This window comes from Podarcis liolepis, assembly GCF_965112155.1.
Source record: "Podarcis liolepis genome assembly, chromosome: 9".
NCBI lineage: Eukaryota > Metazoa > Chordata > Lepidosauria > Squamata > Lacertidae > Podarcis > Podarcis liolepis.
In genome coordinates this window covers 1,253,670-1,280,080 of record NC_139564.1, presented here as the reverse complement: position 1 = coordinate 1,280,080, position 26,411 = coordinate 1,253,670, and the positions used below count along the sequence as shown (strand labels likewise).

The following is a 26,411-nucleotide window of genomic DNA, read 5'->3' as shown; positions in this document are numbered from 1 at the left end:
ACGCGCGCACGCACACACACACACCCCTTCCTTGCGCACAGCGGAATGCAAATCCCTCCAGCCAGGCATTATGCGCAAAGACAAAAGTCAGACCAGCAGGAGCAGCACCTGCTCGGGGCCCAGGCGCCCAGGCCAAGCCCACCTTTCCTCCACTTGGATAGAGTCCAACCCAACCCACCCATGGCCCCAAGGGCTATCGATGACACCTTGCACCGAGCCGCCACCTCTCTCCCGCTGCTTCCGTCGGCGCAAGAGCCGTAGGCAACTCCACAAAACCGGTGGCCACATCCATGAGGGTTGACGTTGGCGATGGCGGCGAGGAAGGAGAGGTCTCCGGCCCAGCTCGCCAACCCCGCCCCTCCTCCCTTCCCCTTCTCCTTCCCTTAAGACCTGATGGTCTTCAGTCACACATCTTAAAAGGAGCACAAAACACCAGAACACAAAGACGTACTTGTCTCAAGTCGATGAAGGCCAACTGCAGTGTGTCCCCTTGGAACCCAGGCACTGGGCCGGATCTGGCAAACTCTGTGGGAAAGAAGAGAGGATAAAAAGCGCTTTTAACTAACCATGGACAGGGAGATTGGCAGACGGATGACAGCGGAGACAACAGCGGCTGGGGGAGAGGAGGACCGCACTTCTAAGGAGCAAGGTCTCCCTCCCTTCCAGCTTTTTGTTCACCCTTCAAAATTTGTGTCATCAAAACACCATTAATTCCACCATCCTGACAGCAAGGAAACTGTACTAATTCGACCTGAAATTTATTCCCATGAGCTTCACTGGGCTCCAGAGTATTTGTTTTGTGAATGGACAAACAATTTGCAAAGAAGAAAAGCATTTGGGGGAATGGAGGGAGAGGACGGGGGGTGGGTGGGGGTCAATGGAAAAAGTTTTCCTCCCAACACAATAAAATCTTCAGCTGTGAAACCCTTTTCAGTTCCGAAAGCTATTTATATTTGGGGGCACTGAAGGAATTTTCTAATTTCATGCCTGTCACAGTGATCTATGCACATTTGTCAAAAATAAATAAGCCAGGCTGCTCCATTAATTACGTTGGAACAGAATAACATCTCCAACTGATATATCATATCATTGCACAAGGACCAGAAAGTGGAGGAAAATCACCACCGCTGCCATTGCACGAAACAGCCATTTATTCTGAAGGCGGCCATTGGACGAGCAGCTCATGTCAACAGGGGTCAGGGGAAAGATCCTCAGATCCTTCTCCTGTGTCACCTGGATTCAAAGTTTCGGGTCTAAATCCACAATGTGGTGCATAATTATTTAAACACCACATCACAAACAACACAGTATGAATGCTGAAGATCTGTTTGCTGCCTTGCTAAGTTCACACACTGAAGGTTAAGCAAGGCTATCCCACCTCCTCTTGCCTACCTCGAGTAAACGAGAAGCATCTCCCTCCTAGGAAACTCAGGGCCCTGAACATCACAAGAGGAAAACTCACATTTCATCTCCCTAAACTGTTCACCTAACATGCTACTAGTTGGTGGAACTGGCCAGGGCTTCAGGAAGAGCATCACTACCCGAGATGCTGGAGAAACACACAAGGCTGGTCCAAGAACTTGGGTCCTCTCAGGCAGCTGGTCTACACAAGACATTGTGTAGCAGCGACGTTGCAGGGGTGCATCTCTCTGATTGTGTTTTGCTTTATGGGTGCCCCAAGTGAGGACTGGATGATCTGAGTAGCTGGGCCAGCCTCAGCAATGCAGCAGGCCACTCCGGACCCTCTAGGAAGGCCAGGAAGACTGGGCACCAGGGACTTGTTGCAGGGTGTCACTCAAGAGGCAGCATATTCTAGGCTCTCCCAAAACTTAGCATGGGCAGGGTCCTGGCAAATGATGGCAGAACCCCTGTGCAGGTTGAGGAGTTCTTGATCGCTCAAGATGCACATTGAAAATTTATTAACAGACGTCTTTCCCATGTTGGAATTTTCTAATTTGTTAAGATTTATTTGTCGTCGGGACAAAATCTAAGGTAGGAATGGAAAATGAAGCCTTGGGAAGCTGGGTGTGTGGTCGAGAGGGAGACTTGTTCTTAGGCTTTTATTCAAAACACAGCCAGTGCTTGTAATACTGAGCTAGATGGACTAAGGTTCTGACCCTGTGCCAGGCAGATTCCTTGGCTCCCCTGCAGTCTGAATGGATGTCATGGGCCATGGTTGATTTACAACTCCATACATGGCATACAAACTATGGTTTTCCCGGTAGTGATGTATGGAAGTGAGAGCTGGACCATCAAGAAGGCTGATCGCCGAAGAATTGATGCTTTTGAATTCTGGTGCTGGAGGAGACTCTTGAGAGTCCCATGGACTGCAAGAAGATCAAACTGATCCATTCTGAAGGAAGTCAGCCCTGAGTGCTCACTGGAAGGACAGATCCTGAAGCTGAGGCTCCAATACTTTGGCCACCTCAGGAGAAGAGAAGACTCCCTGGAAAAGAGCCTGATGCCAGGAAAGATGGAGGGCACAAGGAGAAGGGGATGGCAGAGGACAAGATGGTGGGACAGTGTTCTCTAAGCTACCAGCATGAGTTTGACCAAACTGCGGGAGGCAGTGGAAGACAGGAGTGCCTGGCGTGCTCTGGTCCAGGGGTCACGAAGAGGCGGACACGACTAAATGACTAAACAACAACAACAACATGGCATCATATGGAGATCAACCTCCTAGCCTCAAGATGCCACAGAGTGATGAGATGGTTTTCTTAAGATGCATCAGATGTCTATTATTATTATTATTATTATTATTATTATTATTATTATTATTATTAGGAGTCACTTGCCGCACAGAGTTCTCCGAGCAACTTGAACAGCCAGAGAGGTCATATTCGGAGCACAGCTTGCCAGTTGGATGTCAGAGCACAAGTGTGCAAAACCTGCTGTTTTAATTCCAGCCACCACCCGGCCCAGGAGGGCACAGCCAGTTCTTCCATTGAGCCCCTCAGTCAGGTGTCAGGACAATTAGCACAGAGCAGCCCAACGGCCCAGCGGGAGATTGCCCAGGAAACCATCGGATCCCTGTGCCATGTCAGCAAGGCGAGAGGGGGGTGGGAGCGAGCGGGAGCGAGAGAGCAAGCCCCCTACAGCATGGCCCCTCGAGCAGAACATGGACCGAGAATGGAGCTGGCCCCGGTACAAAGCCCTGGGGCAGCCGAGAGGGTTGGGAGATCTGTGTTCAGGCCAAAGAAGTGATGTCTCCGCGAGGCCTGCAAGCAGGGGCCACCCACCCCGGGCGGGTTACAGGGGGACTCTAACCTCTTTCCCAAAGCACCCTCCCAAAGGCAGCAGGACGGAGGAATAGGAACCGCTAAGCCTTGGACAAAGGAGAAGAACTAAAGAGAGCCCAAGACAACTGAAGAGCTGGGGTGGGAGAGGGGAGAGAAGGAGAAAGACCCACATGGGTTGATTATATGCAATGGACGTTTTTTCCTTTCGTTGGCTGTACAACAGAAACAAGACATATACAGAGAGGTCCCTGTACTTTACACACTGAAAAGGGGGGAAATATACCCCCTGCAAATTCCCATTCTCCCGGAAGCACAGAGGGCAGCCTTAATCCATCTGGGATACTGCCACCTCCTGGGTGGGTTCATCTTCCGACTGCCCCCACCACAACTGGAAGATCAGGAGAACTCGCCCTCCCTCGCTCACCCTTATCAACGGGAACAAAGAGGTCAGTCACTTAGAAGAGCAAAGGACCGTGTGCCTTGCAAGCGCCCGCTAGACCCGGAAGAACCAGCCCAAGCCCCTTCCGGGAGCCTTTCACCACTGCTCACTCGCTGGCCCTTCCCGGCCCATTTTTTGGGAGGACTTTCCAAAAGAGCACATGTATACACTGCCACACCTGCGTGTAAACTGTATGACCCTTGTGCACACTCTTCCCACAAAACCCACATTTTTTCCAATGCACGTTTTCTCTGAGTTGTACGTTTTATATGCAGACAGAGGGCCTTCTTGGTAGTGGCACCCACCCTGTGGAACTCCTTCCCTTCAGGGTATAAATAAATTGTTGCTGTTGTTGTTGTTGTTGTTGTTGTTGTTGTTGTTGTTGTTGTTGTTATATAAAATTTGTTATTTTGTGTGTGTGCACTTTGTGGACCGAAACTGCATTAAGAAAACCAAAAGAGTGCGTAGTCTGACTACTGCTTGCAGCTTGGAAAGCAACTAAGTTTGGGAACATCCAGCTCTCTGTGTCTCTCTCTCTCTGCCTCCCTCCCTCACCCGTCCAGTTGAGCCCTCCTGCCTGCCAGCCTCGGAGCAGAGGTGAGAGGCACCTCTGGGCAGCCATGGAAAAGGAAGGGGCCTGGCAGGCCCAGCCGCCCCGTCACCTCGCCTGACCTTCGAGAGAGCAACACTTGGACTCTGTGCACCTTCCCCAAACTCCTGCCAAGATCTTTCCAAGCAGGGCGACTGCCTGCACTTTACTCAACAGCTGCAGGTAATCACTGGGAGGGGAAACGAAAGAGTTTGGAGCAGATCTGGAGGAGGAGGAGGAGGAGAACATTGTTGCACAGAAGAAAGGGGCCATTATGGAAACGCCTTGGCTAGGCGGCTGCTCTTCAGGTTGGGAGGGATGGGGAGGCTCCCCTCCTTCCACGGCTACGTTCAGACAGGACACGGAAATTGCTCCGCAAATCCCCAAGGGAGGAATGCAGGAGGCTCTAGCCCCAGACAAGCCAGAGACAGGGCCTCCGAGAACACTCCAATCTGCGCTAGTGTCTCCCCACAAAGTGCCGCAATTTATTCTGAATGGGCTTTTCACCCATGAAGGTGGCTCTCTGTTAGCACCTGCGGAGAGACGCCCAGGAAACGAAGAGCAGCGGCTGGGGAGCTGGGCCTGACCAATGGGGCTCTCTGCCTGTCTCCATCTTACGGCCAAGACTAGAAGCAAGCTGTGCACTGGGGCTTTGGCTTATTTCCTCAGGGCTCCTCTCTCATCCATCCAGCCTCCTTGCAAGCTCCCAACTCCCCCAGGGCAGAACAAGCCTCCCTTCTTCTCCCTCTTTTCGTAATCAATATTCACTGAAAGTTTTCCACATAAGGTACAATAAAAAGCACACTAATTCAATAAAGAAAAATGGGGGGGGGGAGATGAGGAAAGGAAGAAAGGGAGGTGGAAATTGTTTTTCATTTGTTCCCCTTTCAGGGCACAAACCTTGATGGAATGAATGGGGACACTTCCCGGTATACTGGGCCCTAGATCACTCACCGCTCCCCATTTTTATTCTTCAACAAGTGTCTAATTTTGATGCCTAGCGCAGGGAAGTGAGTAGCAAAGGCTGGGCAAGTGCGAGATGAGCTACGGACCATGGAAAGTCCTTCCTGCTCATGGAAATCAGCAGCGACCCTCGGGAGACTTATCAGTCATGCTGTCAGCAAAGATCACCAGGAAATGAGGGGGTTTTGCGGGCAGTGAGCCTGCAAAGCCTTTTGCCAGCATTTGCTTCTCTCAGAGAGTCTGAAACTGACGGGCAGGAAGGAGAGAGCAGGAGCCTCCTTCTCCCCAGCCCAAGGGGCATTTGGGGCCTGGAGGGAGAGGGTCAGCTGCCCCGACCACGCAGGCTGGCACCCCCCACGAACGGGTCAAGGCCTTAAATCCACTCATCTAGCTTGGCATTGCCTACCCACTGGCTGGGAGCAGTTCCCCAGGATCCAGGCAGGGATCTTCCCCAGCTCCAGCAGCTGTGGGATCCAAAGAAGCAAAGCAGCAAACTTGTTAATAGCGTTCTACAGATTTCAGCTGCTTTACTGCTGATTTGTTAATTGTATGACTGTACTTGCGATGTTCTGTTCCCTTCTGGTTATTTATTGTTTGTAAGCTGCTTCATTTGAATGGAAAGTGGCGTAGAAACACCACTATCAATCCAATGGACTAGGATTCCCCTGCTCCCTTTGCAGAACAGACTTCAGACTGACTGGTCCCGCCACTTTTGCAGGCTGGAGACCTGGGATTTTGAATAGCAGGCTTCTTAGGTGCTGCTTGCATTTCACTGCAGGCGACTGAGACCCCACAGAAAAACGCAAGATGCTAATACAATACACAGCAATGACAAACCTAGACAGCATCTTAAAAAGCAGAGACATCACCTTGCTAACAAAGGTCCATATAGTTCAAGCTCTGGTTTTCCCAGTAGTGATGTATGGAAGTGAGAGCTGGACCATAAAGAAGGCTGATCGCCGAAGAATTGATGCTTTTGAATTCTGGTGCTGGAGGAGACTCTTGAGAGTCCCATGGGCTGCAAGAAGATCCATCCTCTCCATTCTGAAGGAAATCAGCCCTGAGTGCTCCCTGGAAGGACAGATCCTGAAGCTGAGGCTCCAAGACTTTGGCCACCTCATGAGAAGAGAAGACTCCCTGGAAAAGACCCTGATGTTGGGAAAGATGGAGGGCACAAGGAGAAGGGGACGGCAGAGGACGAGATGGTGGGACAGTGTTCTCGAAGGGACCAGCATGAGTTTGACCAAACTGCGGGAGGCAGTGGAAGACAGGAGTGCCTGGCCTGCTCTGGTCCAGGGGGTCACGAAGAGGCGGACACGACTGAACGACTAAGCAACAACAATACAAAATACAAAAAAAAGTTGTAAAGAGGAGAAAATCCCCGTTGAGGTAAATGGAATTCTGTTGCAGCCAAGAATGAGAAATATACCCCCTGCAAATTCCCATTCTTCTCGAGGCACAGGGGGCAGCCTGACTGCAGGGGCAGGTGGAAAAGCCCCGTCAGGGGCAAGAAAGGCTCGGAACCCACTCAGGTCAGCACACGGGACAGAGCAAGGGAACCCAGGAAGTGGTCTTATACAGAGTCAGACCACTGGTCCATCTTGCTGAGTACTGTCAACACTGACTGGCAGCAGCAGGTTTCCAGGATTTGAGGCTGGAGCCTCCCAGTCCTGCCAGGAAATGCCTTTTGGTGATTGAACCCAGGACGTTCTGCTTGCAAGGCAGGCACTCTCCCACTGTGCCATGGGGAGCAGCAGCCTCAGAAGGACAAGGGGCAGAGCAGGGGCAGTCTCTGGGGTGAAGGGGCCGGCAGCAGGGCAGGGAAGGAATGGGGATGTTTTATTGTATTTTCAGTACTTTGTTGGGAGCCACCCAGAGTGGCTGGGGAAACCCAGGCAGACAGGCGAGGTATAAATAAATTATTATTATTATTATTATTATTATTATTATTATTATTATTATTATCATCATCATCATAATCATCATCACACAGCATGGCCTGAGCCTGCCTTGGGCGCTCCTGTAGCAAAACCCAGCCCTCTTGTCCATCTCCTGGCGCACGTCCCCCAGCGGAAGAAGCCTTACGTTCACACTCTGCCACGTCCAGGTTGAACTGCTGCAAGGCTCCCAGCGAGAGCTGCCGGACTTCGGCTTCCAAGAGCAGCTGGGTCAGCGAAGTGGCCAAGTGCTTGCAGGCAGACATGCAGGCCGTCTGAGCCACCTTGCCCTGGAAAGCAAAACGGGGAAGAATGTCAGAAGGGCTGCCAAAGAGGGCAAGATCTCCAAACGGGGGAAAGGGGGAAGAGACAAGGAGGGCGTGCACAGAACCACACAAGCCTTTCCCAACCAGGAGAGATTCGTCGGTGGCATCACCCCAACTTGGCCTGGCCTTGATGACCTGCAATCGCTGGCAGGTTCAGCCAAGGCAAATTCCGTTCCTTGGCACAAGGCAGGGTCAAAACAAGTTGCAAAAAGTGTTTTCTCGCCAAGCCTGAGGGCACAGGAAGGGTTTCTTTCCTCTCCTGCATAAAACCCTGGCAAGATACAGAATAGGAAATGCTTTATCATACACATAAGATGATTGTGTAAACCAGCCCAGAGGGTGATGGGATCAACGTGAGATTCCCAAACTGGGAATCAGCGTGAGCTTGTATTGAATTGTATTAATTGCTCGAACGATTTGCTTTTTCTCTGTTACTGTGTTTCTGATATTACCATTGTTATAGCAATCACTATGTTTGCTGACTTTTCAATGCAAATGGTGTTGTTAGGAGCCATCCTGAGAGCAACATTTGTTACTGGAAAAGCAGAATGGAAATATTAAATCAAAATCAACTTGCAAATTTTGTATCAATGTTTAAGGTTTCTTAGGCGTTCAGGTTTCATTGGAAAGGTCACCATGGTTTGTTCAGGTTTTTTCACTGCAGACTACATATCCCATGATGCTGTTGCAGTTAACTCTTGTCAGGAAGGAACCTGCGCCCTGCAAATTCCATAACTACTTTTGGCTTTCATCAATATAGCTTGCTATAGAAATGACACCTCCCATTCAAAGCAGGTAAGGGACGCTAATAGTAAGCTTTAAGAAACATTTTAAATTGCTGAAAATTTAGAGAGAAATGGAGCAAAAGCGTGGGAAGTCTGCTGCCAGAAAGAAAGAAAGAAAGAAAGAAAGAAAGAAAGAAAGAAAGAAAGAAAGATGGAATAGCTAGCACTTATGTTTGGCCCTGCAAGATTAACTGCTCCATTCCACTTCCAGGTACATTCTGGTAAGAGCTGCCACTGAAGCCTGGCAGCCCCCCAAATTGACAGCAATATTTGGGCAGCTACCTACAAAGTGTCTTGGGAGGCCCTGGGCACTTCACTTGCGAGTGTCTGAATTCTCCCTGCCCTATCCACCAATCCTCTAAGCCATGGGTAATTAATTAATTGTGAATCCTGGGGGGAAATAACACGGAGGAAGAGGTAATTATCCCCTTAGAAACCCATGCAAAGAGAGACGCTGGAGGGAAAATACCCAAAGCAAGAAGTGCAAAGCTGGCGAGGCTGCTCACTTTGGCTGCGTTTTCAAGAGCAGCAGATTACATGCACCCACAGCTAGAGTCTGAATGGGAAAAGATGCACCCTGACCTCTACACACACACCGCTGAGCAGGAGACAGGCTGCCACATTCCTGAGATGTGATGTCTTTTGGGAAAGGAAGAGCACACAGCCTCCCTGAGTTTCTGGTCCCTGCCTGGAAAGACCCTTGAGATTTCTCAGGCTCTGAAGCTGGAAGCAGCTCCCTGCGCTGGTCATCTCAACAGCTTTCCCTTCACTCTGCAAGGGAGCAGCACAAGAGGCCTTCACTTTCTTTATTATTAAATAACAGAAACATCCCACTTCTCTGGGTGGATACTTCAGATCAGAGAAAGCCGGAGAAAGTTTTAATCACCGCATATTCTATTACTAGAGGGATGTGGGTGGTGCTGTGGGTTAAACCACAGAGCCTAGGGTTTGCCGATCAGAAGGTTGGCGGTTCGAATCCCCGCGACGGAGTGAGCTCCCGTTGCTCGGTCCCTGCTCCTGCCAGCCTAGCAGTTCAAAAGCACGTCAAAGTGTAAGTAGATAAATAGGTACTGCTCCGGCGGGAAGGTAAACGGCGTTTCCGTGCGCTGCTCTGGTTCACCAGAAGCAGCTTAGTCATGCTGGCCACATGACCCGGAAGCTGTACGCCGGCTCCCTCGGCCAGTAAAGCGAGATGAGCGCTGCAACCCCGGAGTCGGCCACGACTGGACCTAATGGTCAGGGCTCCCTTTACCTTTTTACTCTATTACTGCATCTTATGCTATATTTTGGCCTTGGGACTCTTTTAAATAACAAGCATTCAATGGAAACAACGAACAACAAAAGTAAGTAGTAGGCATCTCAATGAGTTTAAAAAACAAGCAGAATACATTTATCTGTCCCTGTTGGACACACCAGGAAGATGAAAAGGGTGTCTCTCACCCTTTCAACCTCTGGTTTTCAGTGGTGGAAGCTCCAGCCCCCCGTCCCCAATGCAACCGTCCGCAGAAGGTGGTAGCAGTTGCTGCTTAGCCTGGGTTAAGGATCCCAAGGCTCCAGAGGTACCTGGCAGCAAGGTGCCAGAGAGATCCATCAACCGGAACGGCTGCTTGCTGTTTCCTGAAACATTAGAAATAACCCTCCAATGAAGGGGACGCAGACAGGAGCAGGAGCTGATTTGTGCCCCCTGTGAAGCTGGCTTGTCCGTATCAGATAAGCAGGCTGCAAAATACACACAGCCTGGTACATTTACAACCCCTGAGATGGTTATCCTTGAAAGAAGCAGGCATTTCCGGCATCTGATGGGCAAGGCTCGGAGGCCACAATATGGCAGCTAGCCTCTCAAAAGGGCCACAAAACCCTTCTGATCTTGTTGCTACAGAATGCCAGAATCCAACGCTTTGAAGTTTATTCTTAATGCTAATGACGCCTTGCGGGAAGAGAACAACCACCTTTAATTATCCTTGCTACTTACGACGGCCTTTTGGAGGAACACCCCTTCCCCCGCCTCTTTGCCAGGTAAAATGAACAGTTTATTCTGCAGACGCATAATACCATCTCATCCCAGAAAGCCCGAGAACGGTATGAAGCGAGTTGTTTGGAAAGCAAAAAAGGAAAACGACTCTTTATTCTCTTTCAGCGAAAGGAGACTGTATGTGAACCGGGTAATCCCAAAAGTCCCCTGCCGTTCCAATTCAGAACAGGACCGGACAGGCTTGGAGATCAACATGGGAAAAGAAAGCTTTTTGGGGAGGGCAGGAGCTCCGTGTCAGACCCAGGCCAATAAAAGACACGCTAAGAGGGAAGGCTGTGGGGCGGCTGGACTCCAATTCTCACCAAATGGGCCCTGATAGGTGAGGCTGGAGGGAGCGGAGTCCAGTCTGGAGGCCACCACAACAGCCACCCCTGACTTCTTATGAGCTTTGGGGTCTTTGGAGGGGAGAGGAATCTGGTGACCCCGCAACTCATGTCGTCACCCCGGCTTATTCTCTCCTGTGCTTCAAATCTGTTCACAGACTCCGTTTTCCTTATCAAACGCTTTCTCCCGGACCACAACACTCAACGAATCACAGAAGTACGGAGTTCGGAAGGACCCCAAGGGTCATCCAGTCCACCCCCTGCAAAACAGGAGGTGACGCTAAATAACTCTTGACCAGGAGCAATACTTTTTTTTGCTGTGTACGGAGGCAGGAGTCTGGCAGAAGGGAGGACAGTGCTTCTGGAGACAAGAAAGGGGGATGGCACGGAGACTGTGGGAGAGCTAAGGAACAGGCAGCCTTCACGGTTAACAGAGGAAAAGATGGTGGAGAAAATGGCAGGGGCCCCCGAAACCCTGTTTTCTGGTAGCGTATCTGAAGAAATGCATCAAAAGCTGATGTTTTACAACAAATTACAGAAGCCACCAGGTTACTGGGGCTTGATGGCATTGGCCCAAGAACTTAAAAAAAATCTCCCATGTGAATCTGACAGACTATTAGCTTAAATCAGCCTCATTAGCATAAGCCTCATTAGCAGAGGACTGGAAGGTAGCTGGCATGGGCATCACTGGAACAATAATACATATATATTCAGAAGAATCTGGGTTAGAGTGGGGGTCAGGAAATTCCAATCTTATCACCCTACATTCTTAAAGGCTAGACTTGTCAAACTGATTGGCAGGACAGGCAAATGAAAGGTCTTCACAGAATCTGCTGCTACAGGACGTGGCGGCGGCTGCTCTAATCCATGGAGGAGAAGGCTCTGAACAACTACAGTGTTTATGGTCGCTATCAACAACCTCCAGGTTCAGAGGCTGCATCCTACCCACCCCCACCCCTACCCAAGCCCCTACAGGAGAGGGTTGTGCCCCCCTGCAGGGACAAAGCTGGATATGGGAATGCCCCAGGACTGTATCCCTGCCCTCATAGGAAGTCAGCCAGGGGAGTCTTTCGTTGTCCTCTTATGCATCTCAACGGCTGTGCAACTCGGTGCCTTGAAAGAGGCAGCACATTTCTTCTGACGCTGAGAAGGAGGTGGGGGGACGTTGACAGAAGGATGACATACCCGCCCCAGTTGTGGTTTCTGGCACCCTGAGCACAAATCACTGTGAAAAATCAGGCTGGTGGGCCAGCATTTCTTGCTGTGCGTGGAGTGTTTTATGAGCTTCTGCGTTTGGGACCTTGCTTAGCTTTCTGGCAGGATCCACAGCTGGCCAAATGTTCCACCATGTCTCTGCTTTCTATGCTTTGCAAACATCCACGTGGGCCTATTACTCACCTCAAAGCTTTGGAAGCACAGCGCCCTTGGGCTCAGCACGCGGGGGGGGGGGGGAGGAAGACCCACGAAGAAGAGGCAGCACCTCATCCATCACTCAGGCCCTTATTCCAGCAGGCTCCGTTCCTCAAAGCGCTGCTACATTCCATTTCTCGCAGGCAAAGAGAAGTGCGAAGGGCAAAGCTATTTCACAGAGTGACAGGAGAACATTCCTGGCCGGCTGCTCTTGGCCTGGTGCTCCCGTACCAACTCCCATTTCCAGGGCCAGAATAAGGAGGACAGGCAACAAGCGGCCGGTCCGAGGAGGAGCACAGGAGACTGAGCTGTGCAGTCGCAGGGTCAAGAGGGCCACTGTGAAGCCCCAGGGGTGAATGATCCAAGCAGAAGCCATGGCTCAAACTTGCAGCAACAGTTTTCCTTCTTCATTCACAATCCTACTTTTCATTCTCCATTGACAATTGAGTTACTCGCTGCCTTTGTGGGGGCTCATAGAATCACGGAATTGCCAAGTTGGAAGGGACCCAAAGGGTCATCCAGTCCAACCCCCTGCAATGCAGAAATCATAGCTAAGGCCTCCCTCCTGAGACCACCAGGGACTGGACAGTGTTTCATTCCCCTCGACCTCCAGCTCACTTGCATGGCTGGAAAGTCACTCCAAGCCGGTGCTTCCCAAACTTTTTTCAAGCCATTGCAACCTTGCTTCCATAAATTCACCCCCTAACCTACCCTTTAGAAAGCAAACAGCAGTTTGCACAGCCCACTAAGGAAGACAATAACACAATAAATTCAAAACAGCCACAATTAATTGCGCATTTGTTCAAAATCCAATTAAAACTATTTGATTAATTCAACAAAAATGATAAACTTGATCCAGTGACAGCAGCTTTTCAAAGTCTGATTGCCACTGACACCTCCAGTGCCCCCCTAAGGAATCCCACTGCCCTCCTCGGGGGGAGGTACCCCCCCCCCCACTTTGGGAACCAAAGGCAAACCTTGCTCCCCTGCTTGGCAGGGCAGGCGCCTTTCCAGTCAATAAGCCTTCTGAAGCTCAAGAACCGCTCATCATTGCACAAGGCATCGGCCGCCCCAAAAACAAACATGGCGCACTCTGAAACCTTGCCTTGGCCAACGTGCCCAAGGATGACCGCAGCATCAACTGGAAGAGCAAACCGCTGTATTCAAGGAAGTTCACTGGAAAACCTTCAGGCTGCGTCAACTGTTTAGCCAAGATTTTCGAAAACAACACAGAAAACCTAACTAGCTGGACCAGGGTGAAAAATGGCAGCAAGGGCTTATGAGATGCTGCATTGCCAACACCTTGGAGTCTGCAGACGGCGTTCTCTGCTTTCAGCCTGGTTCAGTGCCCAATAAAGCCAGACACCTCAGTGGCACCGGACTTTGCTGGGAAAACGAGACAAGCGTTTAATAGAGGAAGTTGAGTGATGGTGCACTTTCAGGTACTTTCCCCACCCAGTCTAACAATTTCCCACTCTGAGTGGCAGTGGTCTCCTGATGCTACCTACCCGCCCCCTCCTCTTTTTAATTGGGGGTGCTGCCAGGGATTGAACCAGGAACTTCACCCTGCAATCCAGGGACATCTGCAAGTGATCCAGGACCTCTCTGAAGGTGATCTCTCACCTGCCAGTGACCAGGTGCCTTTTACTAAGGGGACCCCAGGAAGTCCTTTGCAGCTGCCGCTCCTCCTTTGCATGGCCCATTTATTCAAGGGGGGGGGCGGGAACCACAACCCTTGAAAGTGCATCTCCTGCAGCCAAGGAGTGATTGCTCTTGCGCTTGAATCCTGTTTGCGGATTTTCCAGAAGAGGCACCTGGCCAGCCACTGTGAGAACAGGATGTTACACCAAATGGGTCACTGGCCTGATCCAGCGGGCTCTTATTACGTTCCTGCCTCTCCTCCACAGAACTCTGGATTCCCAGGTTGTCTCCCATCTGGGCACTGACCAGATGCAGAACGGCTCAGCTTCAGTGAGGCTGCTGCTTTAGGAATATGGTGCCGTGCATGATATAACCACTGCCCACAGGAGGGTGAAAAGGGATGGGCGAGACTGGGAAGGCCAACATGCCTTGGGGTGGGCAGGGCAAACACAGAGGCCAGGAGGGCACAGATTACTCTCTTCTGAGGACAAAGTCAAGCGAGGCTGCTTGGACGGCTGCAGAGCACGTGCTCTGGGAGGACTTCCATCTGCTTTGGAAAACTAGGCATGAAATCACCTAATTCCATTTGTGTTTCAGGCCCTGGGCAATGGAGCAAACCCTCCGGGTCCCAGAGGAGGAGTAATCACCTCCGCAAAGAAGGCCAGAGCTGAAAGCCCTGAAAGGCGGCCATCCCCGCAACACGTTTTTTTGGTGGTGACAAGAAAACACACTCAAATCAAGGAAATGTGTTAACAATTAGAGGATTAGGGGCAGAGCTGAAAGGCTGCCTTGTTAATTAGGGAACCTCGCTATCAAAGGCCTCATTAGGAGCTACTGAAACTCAAAGGCTGTTAAAACAAACATCCATTAATTCCAGTCCACAATCAGGGTCACGTTGGCTGCTACCTACCTCACTGCAAGAGGGAGGGAAGGAGGGAGGGAGCGGAGAACCTCCAGGAAACCACATCTGGCTGTTCTGCAAGGAGAAAGCAGGACTCCTTGCAGACATGTAGCAAGAGGGGTGGACGGACCCTGGGGCTGTGCATGGGGGGGGCACTCCTTCAACATGGGGAAGCTGCAGGCTGGGCCACTCAAGGAAAAGGAACCCATGGATCTGTGCTGGTTAGCAGGTAAGAAGGAGCAGGGCTGAGGGCGGTCCAACACACTGGAGGGGGGCACCAGGATGGGAAAGGCAGGAGGAGGCTCCCAAGAGTGCCCCCTCCTCCCACCAAAAGCACTCCAAGCGGAGATAACATGGCCTCCTTTTTCTGCAGCTTGGGTGAATAGGCAATGAAACTGCAAGTAACGCAGTTCAAATAGCAAGTTTAAGGTGATGGATGTTGGGGAAAACATACCATGAACTCGTTCAAGGGATCTAAAGTAACGGGTTGCTAATCGCAAAAGAACTTGTGCTCATGCTAAGTGGAAAGGAAGAAAAACGTGTTCTGTCTTGGGGATTCCTAGGAAAGTGATTCAAAACAAACAGACCGGCTATCATAGCATTGCTAAGCTGTGGAGGCCCTGCATGTGTTGCTGGGTTGAAAATCTCACCCTTCATTGATCACAGAATCATGGAATTGTAGAGTTGGAAGGGACCCCAAGGGTCATCCACTCCAACCCCCGGCCAATGCAGGAATCCCACTGCAGGGGGTTGGAGTGGATGACCCTCGATTACATGACATGCTACCTGGGGCTAACAGGATCTGGGGCCCACCAACATCTACAGGGCTCCCACAAGTTAGTCACTCCTGGTACAGATGGAGAAGAAAAACAATACTGGTTTTAAAAATATGAATGGAGAAGAAAGAGCAAAGAAAGGTTTGTTTGTTCCCTGCTTCTCTCCTTCAGGAACTCAGGATCCCCCAGTGCAGCTGACTGGTGCTAGGTTCAGGGCGCAGAGTGTGGAATTAATATATGGAATTCTTTGCCACAAGATGTCCTGCTGGCCAGGGGTTTTGTTACACTTTCCCCAAGGAGCACCTACTAAGGTGTTGAATGGAACCTCAGAAGGTCGGCGGTTCGAATCCCCACGACGGGGTGAGCTCACGTTGCTCAGTCCCTGCTCCTACCAACCTAGCAGTTCGAAAGCACATCAAGTGCAAGTAGATAAATAGGTACCGCTCCGGCGGGAAGGTAAACGGCGTTTCCGTGCGCTGCTCTGGTTCGCCAGAAGCGGCTTAGTCATGCTGGCCACATGACCCGGAAGCTGTACGCCGGCTCCCTCGGCCAATAAAGCGAGATGAGCGCCGCAACCCCAGAGTTGTCCGCAACTGGACCTAACGATCAGGGCTACCTTTGCATGGCTTGTAAAGGCCCCCTGGCACAGCATCATGTCCCGGCTTCTTAGGGTTGGTGGGGGCTCTTATTCCAGTGTCCAAAAGCTGGCCATGGCAGAACCTTAAACCCCTCAAAAAGGGCAGGAACCTTGTCCCCCCCCAACCCCCAGACTGACCAGCTACCCCAATGCCCAGCACAGTAGTCATTCCTGAATTTTCCCTTCCGTGGAGGTCACATCCACTTAGGATAGAAGGCAGCTGACCTTTGCAGGTTATTTTACTTGAATTTGTCCCCCAATTTTTATTTACATTGTGAAGGGGGCGGGAAGGAAAAAGGTTAGCTGTTTTTTGAGCAAGAGCTGATGTCTCCTTGCACTAGACGTGGCAAGCGTAGGATTTCAAAGAAGCTAGTGACTTCACAAAGTCAACTGGAAATTAATAGCTTCTTTTCGATTGGAGACTGTGCCCAACTCGGCATTTGATCTGGGTCCATGGGAAACAATCGCAAGTGGCCAACGCTGAGGCCAGTGTGTGGAAAAGACTTGGACACAGGAGGAGACGGACGGCAGGCGCTAAACTATACAGACAGAGTTTACTTGGGTTTGGAATTCACTGAAAGGAAGAGGATGACGTTTTCAGCCAGTAAATTGGAGTCCTTGTTGACACAGCACAAGGCTCGCCACAAGGGAGTCACTGCGGTCAGAAACAGAAGCTGCCATTTTGCCGGGACCTCCGCAGCCCTCTCAGTCAGGAGCGGATTCTGTGTAAGACCCACTGTGTGCAGGAGGAGGAGATCCCAATGGATCGGGCCTCTTATTGGATCCATGCTTAGAACAGCGCACCTTTCCAATTCCCACATGCGGCAACTGAATGAAGACAATTATTGGCTCTCCCTCTGCAAGAGCCACATCACCTTCTCTGTCCAAAAATGCCCCATGAGAAGCAGGTTACAAGACTCTCCTGTTAACACACCTCAATTCCAAAGCCCCACAGCACTCAGCACCCAACACAATGCAGGGCACATGGAGGGTGTTGCCACTGTGGATTCTGAATTTTTAAGAATTCTCTGTACCCTTAAGTCTGAAGAGGACAGAAACATCCTGGGTGTCCCTGGGGCTGGTCCCTGACGATGGAACAGACTCCCTCAGGTGGTGGACTCTTCATCCCTGGAGGTTTTAAAGCAGAAGTTGGGTAGCCACCTACTGGGGATTCTTCAGCTGTGATTCCTGCATTGCAGGGAGCTGGACTGGATGACCCTCGGGGTCCCTTCCAACTCTGCAATTCTATGATTCCATAAAACAGCCGCAACTGTCCCCAAAATACCTGCTGCCACCTGACTACCTTGTGGCTGATCACTCCATGACCCAACATCTCTCCCTCCGAAGATTCCTCCCTGCAGAAACCATCACACCAGGAAATCCATTCTACACAAACCGCAGGCAGGAATAAGCCTTTCAGCACGGGAGCACTGGCCCTTTGGAACTGCCTCCTGCTGCACACCATCCAGGCACCATCTTTCCAACACTGACTGAAGACCCGCCTTTTAAGTGGAGATTTTTCTTCCAGACTGCATCTGCGCTGGATTGAAAATTGTTGCTATATTGTCTCTGTTGTTGATGTTGGTATTACCTAATCACTTTGGGGAAATGACTCAAAAACGAAGCATGGAACTAATTAAGAGTAGCTGTAGCTACATTGGAGATACAGCAATTAGTAGTGTTATAGCAGTAGAAAGGAAATTCTGACTGAACACTGGGAAGAACTTTCTGACAGCAAGAGCGGTTTGACAGTGGAACAGTCTCCTTCGGGAGGTGATGGACTCTCCTTGGAGGTTTTTAAGCCAAGGTGGGATGGTCATCTGTGATGGAGCTTCAGATGAGATTCCTGCACTGAAGGGGTTTGGACTCAATGACTCTTGGGCTCCCTTCCAACTCTACAATTCCATGCTTCCATATTGCCAGGGGGACGTGTGCCACCCTGAGTGCCCTCAGAGAGGGGGCAGGGTACAAATAAACAATAAATAAACCAGATAGCCAAGTGCTAGTATCTCTAATGGCTATTTAAATGGCAGAAACGCCCAACCCTGCCACCCCATACCGAAGAGGGGGTTCTTCCACACACCACAACATCTGCTGTCATGAAGAGCCAACACAGGCTGGTGCCAATGTGGTGCCCCGGGGCATGTCCACCGGGAGGCCAAGGCTCAGCTCAGTTTCCAACAGACTCAGTGGGTGGCCTGGGCCAAATCCTGACTCCAGCTCAGTGATGTCCCTATTACATGGGCTTCTTTGTGCTAAGAGAGGGATTGCCCACATCTTTCGTGGAGAGGCTTCAAGCATAAAACAGAGAACAGCAGGCCAGGCACTGTTAGCTTTGTCTAAGATGATGGCAAAATTTATATATCCCGCTTCCATCTGACCGGGTTGCCCCAGCCACTCTCCCAACAAAATATTAAGCAGCACAATACAACATCAACCGTTAAAAACTTTTCAGAGGTACAGCACAGCTATGTGAGAGAAACCCAAGGAGAGGCCTTTTGTCTAGCCAGGGCAAAGGTGGGCAACGCCCTGGTCTGCCAGGGATCCCAGCCGCAGCCTCATGGCTACTCTTGAAGCATGACTCAGGAGCGTATAAATATGTGGTTAGGCATGGATGCTCCTCAGCCGAGCCAAGGGCAACTTTTCTGCCAGGCAGATGCCAAAAAAGCTGCTCAGGCAAACATGCCGCATTTGGCTCCTGGAGGCATGTGGCCAGAAGAGCAATCTAGCAACAGCCGACAAAGTCACCTAGAAGAGGGACTGGGTGGGGGAAGCAGGTGTCTTAGACCAAGTCCAAGTCTGATGCTTCCACTGATTGGCAGCAAGGGCTCTCCAGGGTCATTTGGGCAGGAAAGGGTCTCCCTCATCCCTAACTGGGGAAGCTGCCAGGTGCCAAACCTGGGATGCTGTGCCCACGGAGCAACAGCCCTCAGGGTGAAGGAGTTGGACCCAGTTGCGACCCTCAAGTAATTAATCGGCGAGATTAAGCCACTGGAAACCTTTCAGTCGACCCAACGTTACTTGTTTCTTAATGCCTACAGAAACCCTGGTGAGGGCAACAATATTTTTAATTTTTCTTTAAAAGAATCCTTATCAAAGCAGGCACCGTCTTAGGAGAGCTATTCCCTGTCCTCCTTCATCACTCTCACAGAAGAGGAAAGGCAGGCACCAACTCAAAACAGAGGAAGAATGCTTTCTTCTGATGGAGCTTTGATCAGCTGATTAAAACTCTCATAATTCCTCGGCTAAGATTTCTGCAATTGGGTGGTTCTTCTAGGTATAAGCGTAAGGAAATTAGACTGGCCTCGACTAGAGCCAGGGCCTTTTTGGCCATGGCCTCAGCCTGGTGGAATGTTCTCCCACAAGAGACCAGGATCCTGCGGGATTTGACATCTTTCCACAGGGCCTACAAGATGGAGCTGTTCTGCCAGGCCTTTCGGCAGGATGCAATTAGACTTACTTTCCTTTGTATAAAACAAGCCCGAAGGAGGCCCCCAACCCGCTCACAGGTCCTTGTATGTTCAGTGGAAACAGTTAGTCCTGGCAAGTATTAAGGACTCTCAACTCCAACCTGATAATTGCCACCTGCCCAGCTTTTAACTTGTCTGAATTAATTTTAAGATGTATTTTAATTAATTGATGTCTGGTTTTATGCATATTGTGTTGTTTTTATGATGTTAGCTGCTCTGAGCCTGGCCTCGGCCGGGGAGGGCGGGATACAAATAAAAATTTATTATTATTATTATTATTATTATTACTATTATTATTATTATTTGCCAGGAACCCTTCATAAGGGCAAAATGCTTAGTTTGGGCCAAAAGTTCCACAGCAGCCTCAAGCACAAGCCAAGAAGGTGCACTGAGCCCCGTTCCTGTTTTGACCCCCAACTCCACCCGTGTCTTGCTGCAGGAGGGCCATTCCACAGGCCAGGTCCGTGACCATTTAGTCCATTGAAAAAGTCACAGCATGTTGATTCTGACACATGCAGTTTGGAGGACTAACTGAAAGATACAGCCTCTGCCTTTAACTAGGCATAAACGCAGTTTGCTGAGGGCGGGTTTTTCAGAAGGGTTGAGGCAGCCCAGTGCAGAACTGTCCGTGTGTCAATTAATGACTTCCTTACCTTGTGAAAAACAGGTTTGTGGCCTTTACTTTACAAGCCTTTTAAAGGTATTCATGAGTCTGCCTGGTCCTCATTTCGAGGAGCCTCTAAGCCTTTGGCTTCTGTTCGGCTTGTAGCAGGAGAGCCACAGGTCAAACATGTGCTGCGCCGAAACCAAGCATTTCCGTTTGTCTGCTTTAAATTTGCTGCCTCTCATTCCTGATGAATGTCCCACGATCGCCCTTTGTGCTCGGAGAAGGGGATGAGCCCAGGGACCGGCTGCTATTTTGCGTTCCATCGCTGGATCCTGCCTGGAAAAACCTCACAGCTTCTCCAGAAACAGAAACAGTTTCTGCAGAGATGATGAAACCACTGAATTGGGGAAACTCAGCCCAATATATATAGATTCCCATCATGGAATCTGCATTCCAGATTAAGATGGGAGCATCTCTCCAACGAACTTGAGCTTTGAAGCAATATTGGATACCCAATTTTAAAGTGAGGTTTTTTCCTGCCCACCTAGCAGTTCGAAAGCACGTCAATGTGCAAGTGGATAAATAGGTACCGCTCTGGTGGGAAGGTAAACGGCGTTTCCGTGCGCTGCTCTGCTTCGCCAGAAGTGGCTTAGTCATGCTGGCCACATGACCCGGAAGCTGTACGCTGGCTCCCTCAGCCAGTAAACCGAGATGAGCGCCGCAACCCCAAAGTCGGCCACGACTGGGCCTAATGGTCAGGGGTCCCTTTACCTTTACCTTAGCAACACATTTTGGGGGGCTGTGGCAGGGGATAAGAACATAAGAAGAGCCTTTGGATCAGGCCCATGGCCCCTCTAGTTTAGCATCCTGTTCTCACAGCAAGTAACCAGATGCCCTAACAGGAAGCCTGCAAGCAGGTCCCGAGTTCAAGAGCAACTCTCCCCTCCTGTGGCTTCCAGTGAAACAAACTCCCTTGGAGGTGGTGGACGCTGCTTCCTTGGAGGCATTTAAGCAGAGGCTGGGTGGCCACCTGTCAGGGATGATTAGGTGAGATTCCTGCCTTGCAGGGGGCTGGACTAGATGGCCCCTGAGGGGGTCCCCTTCCATCTCTGCCATTCTATGGTTCTATGGCAGTATACTGTCTCCCTGCTTATTTAACTTATATGTAGAATTCATCATGCGAAAGGCTGGGCTGGATGAATCCCAAGCCGGAATTAAGATCGCCGGAAGAAATATCAACAACCTCAGATATGCAGATGACACAACCTTGATGGCAGAAAGTGAGGAGGAATTAAAGAACCTTTCAATGAGGGTGAAAGAGGAGAGCGCAAAATATGGTCTGAAGCTCAACATCAAAAAAACGAAGATCATGGCCACTGGTCCCATCACCTCCTGGCAAATAGAAGGGGAAGAAATGGAGGCAGTGAGAGATTTTACTTTCTTGGGCTCCATGATCACTGCAGATGGTGACAGCAGTCACGAAATTAAAAGACGCCTGCTTCTTGGGAGAAAGGCAATGACAAACTAGACAGCATCTTAAAAAGCAGAGACATCACCTTGCCAACAAAGGTCTGTATAGTTAAAGCCATGGTTTTCCCAGTAGTGATGTATGGAAGTGAGAGCTGGACCATAAAGAAGGCTGATCGCCGAAGAATTTATGCCTTTGAATTCTGGTGCTGGAGGAGACTCTTGAGAGTCCCATGGACTGCAAGAAGATCAAACCGATCCATTCTGAAGGAAATCAGCCCTGAGTGCTCGCTGGAAGGACAGATCCTGAAGCTGAGGCTCCAAGACTTTGGCCACCTCATGAGAAGAGAAGACTCCCCGGAAAAGATCCTGATTTTGGGAAAGATGCAGGGCACAAGGAGGAGGGGACGACAGAGGACGAGATGGTGGGACAGTGTTCTCGAAGCTACCAGAATGAGGGAGGCAGTGGAAGACAGGAGGGCCTGGCGTGCTCTGGTCCAGGGGGTCACGAAGAGTCGGACACGACTAAAGGACTAAACAACAACATGCTGCCTCCAGCTGTGGATCTTCTACCTCTGGACTTCCTGCATCCAAAAAGGAGTTGGGCTGCAACTTTGAGTTGCTTGGGTGAAGTCGTGATGCCACAGTGCAAAGAAGTCTATTCAAGGGGTAGGCTTGAAAATTGAAGGCAAATTTCCTTGTGGGCAAGACTTGTATTTCACCAAACTTTCTACAAAGCTTCTGTAAAAAGCTGGCTGTCCCCTATGAACTTGGAAAGGGGAAAACCTCCCAGGGTGCAAGTGTGCAGTGACAAGGGCGGGCAGTGCACTCCGAAGACAGACGTCAAGCGCCACCCACCAAGAACCCAGGCTCCCTGGTCCCTGGCCGGCACAGCATGACGGCACCTTCTCGGGCAGCTTTTGCGTGGCTTTTCCTTTCTCCAGGACTTGTTTTCGAAACAACATTCTTTCCGTTGGGCAGATTTTCCATGAAATACAAAGCAGCTGCCATCTTGGTAGGAGGAGGCTGATTCAACACAGATAGCGATCTCTCTCTCACACACAGACACACACACACTCAATGGCCTGGAACTTCCGTTTTATTAGTTGCCTCTTCCCGACACGCCGTGTTGTCTATAGAGGCCAGAGAGTTGCAGCTGGTTCCCCTGCCCACGCACAGTACATGGGCAAGCAGCACAAAGCTTGTGGCAGCTAGACTGGTGACTGGGAGCGGCTGCCAAGACCACATAACACCAGTCTTGAAAGACCTACATTGGCTCCCAGTATGTTTCCGAGCACAATTCAAAGTGTTGGTGATGACCTTGTATACCTGAAGGAGCATCTCCACCCCCATCTTTCTGCCTGGACACTGAGGTCCAGCTCCGAGGGCCTTCTGGCGGTTCCCTCACTGCGAGAAGTGAGGTTACAGGGAACCAGGCAGAGGGCCTTCTCGGTGGTGGCACCTGCCCTGTGGAACGCCCTCCCATCAGATGTCAAGGAAATAAACAACTATCTGACTTTTAGAAGATATCTGAAGGCGGCCATTTTAGGGAAGTTTTTAATGACTGGTGTTTTAATGTATTTTAAAACTTTTGTTGGAAGCCGCCCAGAGTGGCTGGGAAAACCCAGACAGATGGGTGGGGTGTAATTTATTTATTTATTTATTTATTTATTTAGATTATAATCTTCCTCCTCCTCCAAGTCACAGTAAAGATCCCTTCAAGCAACAGTGTCAGACTAGGACCTGGGTTCAAATCATAGCTATGAAGCTCACTGGGTGTGACCTTTGGGGCAGTCACTGCCTCTCAGCCTAAACTACCTCACAGGATTAAAAAAAATCCTTCCTGTTGCACCTTAGAGACCAACTAAGTTAGTTATTGGTATGAGCTTTGGTATGAGCTTTCATGTGCATGCACACTTCTTCAGATACCTGGGTATGTGAAGTGTGCATGCACACGAAAGCTCATACTTTTAATTAGAGGTTGGGTGGCCATCTGTCTTGCATGCTTTAGTTGAGATCCCTGCATCGCAGGGGGTTGGACTACATGACCCTCAGGGTCCCTTCCAACTCTACAATTCTCTGTTTCTATGAAGTCCTCCGGCTTCTTGTAGGCAGGTGTAACCCACCACCCAGTCACTGCCACCTGGAGGAAGGGAGAGAGCCAAGCCCCTTGCATCTGAGGAAGGACTTTGGATGATGCTGTAGCAGATTATTGGTACTATGCTGCAGCCTAGGGGAATCCCTACCTCTCCACAAACGTGATAGAGACACATTAAGGACCCCAAAATCTCCTGCCCAATGCAGCCTTTGGGGCAGGCATCCGGAAACTTGATTCGGAACCATCTTTGGTAGCAGAATGTGGAACGGACAAAGGGCGCACTCTAACTTTTCTAGCATTCCGACTGGATTAGTGCCCGGCTTGCTCAGTTAGTAGAAACTAACTAGAGAATGCAACGTGAGACTATTTACGTTTTTAAAACGGTGGTAGTTAAGACACACAGCTGGATGGGAAAGCCGAGTCCCTCTCAGACACAGGGTGACGTCACTCATCCCACGTCCAGCGGAAGGAGCCCCTGGGCACCCACCTCTGCAGGCTCCACTGCTGCTGCCACCCAGCTTTTCATCTGGATTCAGTGGCCACAGGGCACACAGCCTTCTCCGCCATCCACACTGGCTGCAAACAGCTGCTTACCCTGGACAAGAGCCCGGAAAAGTGTGGAGAGCTCCTTCCCGGCTGCTGCCCAGCCCCCTCCTTCAAGAAGCCTGTGGGGCACCAGGAATTAACCCCGCCTGCTGACACCAGACCACCTCCCTCGGGTGACCCAAGTGGAGCTACCCCAATGCAGGTGGCAGAGACTGCGGTTGTATCGAGCCCAAAAGGACTTTAGGCGGAGCTCCCTGGGACACGAGTCCACCGGTGGGAAAAAGGCTTCTCTGTGTCCATCCTTGCATGCCAGAGACTCAAACGGCAAAGCAGCTACGCCTCTAGCGGTGGAGCATTCGTGGGGTTAATGCGCCTCTTGGAAGTGGGGGGGGGGGGAGCCAGGACAGACTTGGATGCGCTTCTCTACCAGAGGTGAACCAAGCAGTGATGGAAGCTGTTAGAAGCGTTCACTGAACCAGAAGGCTGCATTTCTGCCTTTCACTGAGGTGGGGGGCAGCAGCTCCCAGGGGGGAGGGGAGAAGGGAGTCGGGGTTCTTCTGCCCCCCAAGTTGGAAACAGCAAGATTCCCAGGGAGCTCGTGCACATTTCCTGCGGATTCCACAGGGGCTTGTAGAGCAAGATCCGCTTCCCGCTGGATCAGGGGCCATCTGTCATGGATGCTTTCGTTGAGATTCTTGCACTGCAGGGGGCTGGACTAGCAGACCTTTGGGGTCCCTTCCAACTCTCCGATTCTCTGATTCTATGCCAAAGGAGAAACTGTCCTCCATGCAAGTCCTCTAACCTGTGAGGAGAGGGCAGGGAGCAAAGCTTGAGGTGTTCAGGGGCTGAATCTTACGGAGAAAATTCCCATTTTGGGTCCAAGGACCGCTTTGAAAGGCGAGAAATGTCCTTCCTCAAAGGATTTCAGTGTGAGGCTGGAGAAGGCACTTTGGGCACAGGGCAGCCTGCTGCAGTTAGTGGAGCTTGGCCCAAGCAGCCTGCCAGCTCTTTTGCTGCTCCATGGTGCCCTGCGTAAGAGGCTGCCCTCTGCTCCCACATCCTCCCAGGGTGGCCTTTGCCCGCTGATCTCTCACCTTGACCTACGGGCAGAGGAACCAGGAATGGACAAACTGGGGGATGGAGCCTCAGAGCACGTCTGAACTCGAGTGCCACCCTCTGGCCAAAGGAGGGCACCGCAGGGGCGATGGGTGCTTTGGGAACCACCTGCACCCCCCACCCACCTGCCTTGGGCCATGTCTGGACCATTAAACAGTTATGACCCTTTTGAGCAGCGCCTGTAGTGGCTGCCTTGCCCCGGAGGGATCTGACGCCTGGAGCTGTGCTTCTTTTGCTCCCGGGATAAAGGCGCAGGGCTCCCTCCTCTGGCCCCCCACCCTGCCGCCTCCTGGGGCCGCAGGCCTCGGCTGGTTCAAGGAACCTTCTAACAGACAAGGGGCAAGCAGGGCGGCATGGAACGCGGGCAGCGCACTGGGCATACTCACCGGCATGGCTGAGTGGGCATAGGAATCCCCCTGGGGAGGGAAGGTCAAGACAGGAAGCTTCAGAAGACACAGACCCACCCGGCTGGCAGGCAGCAAGAGGGGGCGATGGCAGCCAAAGGCGGCAGGTGAAGGGGGCAGTCTGGCTCCACGCAGCAGCTGGCACCGTCCTCCTCCGCAGGGAGGAAGGGAAGCACTGCCTGGGTGAGTCACGGACTGGCTTCTCTTCTGCAGGCAGCCTGGCCAAGGACAAGGGAAGCAATCTGGGGGACAGGGGGACCCCGGCCCTGAGGTTAGAGGCAGAAGTGCTCCAAGCAGCAGTTGCAGAGGAGGGGAAGGGGGCCAGCCTTGCTTGCGAGAATTCAGAGGCACCGGTGGAACTCTCTGCCAACAGAAATCCCACAGGTACCTTCTGCTTCTACATCTCAAGGCCTGCAGAAAAGTGGTCTGTTCCACCAAGGCTAAGCAGACAATTAAGAATACCTCTTTCCGCAGCAGTTAACTGATCTCTGTCTTGAGCCTTTTCTATATGGCTTTTATTGCATAGTTTTATGTTTTGATTGCTTTGATGGGGGGTGTTTATGACACAGTGGTATACAAATATTTCTAGAAATACTTTGTGGGTGTTCATCTTGTAAACTGCCCTGTGATCTTCGGATGAAGGTGATATATGAATTTAATAACTAATAACAATAATAAAATCTGGGTGAGGAGGGAGGAAGGGGG

The 26,411-nt window shown here is 50.9% G+C and overlaps 1 protein-coding gene across 4 annotated transcripts in view; it reads right to left on the bottom strand.

The window, feature by feature from the left end:
* Window positions 1–26,411, bottom strand: part of EXOC6B (exocyst complex component 6B) — a 225,633-nt gene that overhangs the window by 57,945 nt on the left and 141,277 nt on the right. For 3 of the 4 annotated variants that reach the window (XR_014515540.1, XM_083458677.1, XM_083458678.1), the window contains exons 19-20: window positions 7,316–7,457; window positions 452–525 (exon numbers count right to left, since the gene is read on the bottom strand). Coding sequence is in view for 2 of the 4 variants with exons in the window: in XM_083458677.1 (XP_083314803.1) it covers window positions 452–525; window positions 7,316–7,457 (216 nt within the window). In the remaining 2 variants the exon portion in view is untranslated. Of the gene's footprint in view, window positions 1–347; window positions 526–7,315; window positions 7,458–26,411 lie in introns of all 4 variants that reach the window. The other variant, XR_014515541.1, reaches the window with a different exon arrangement.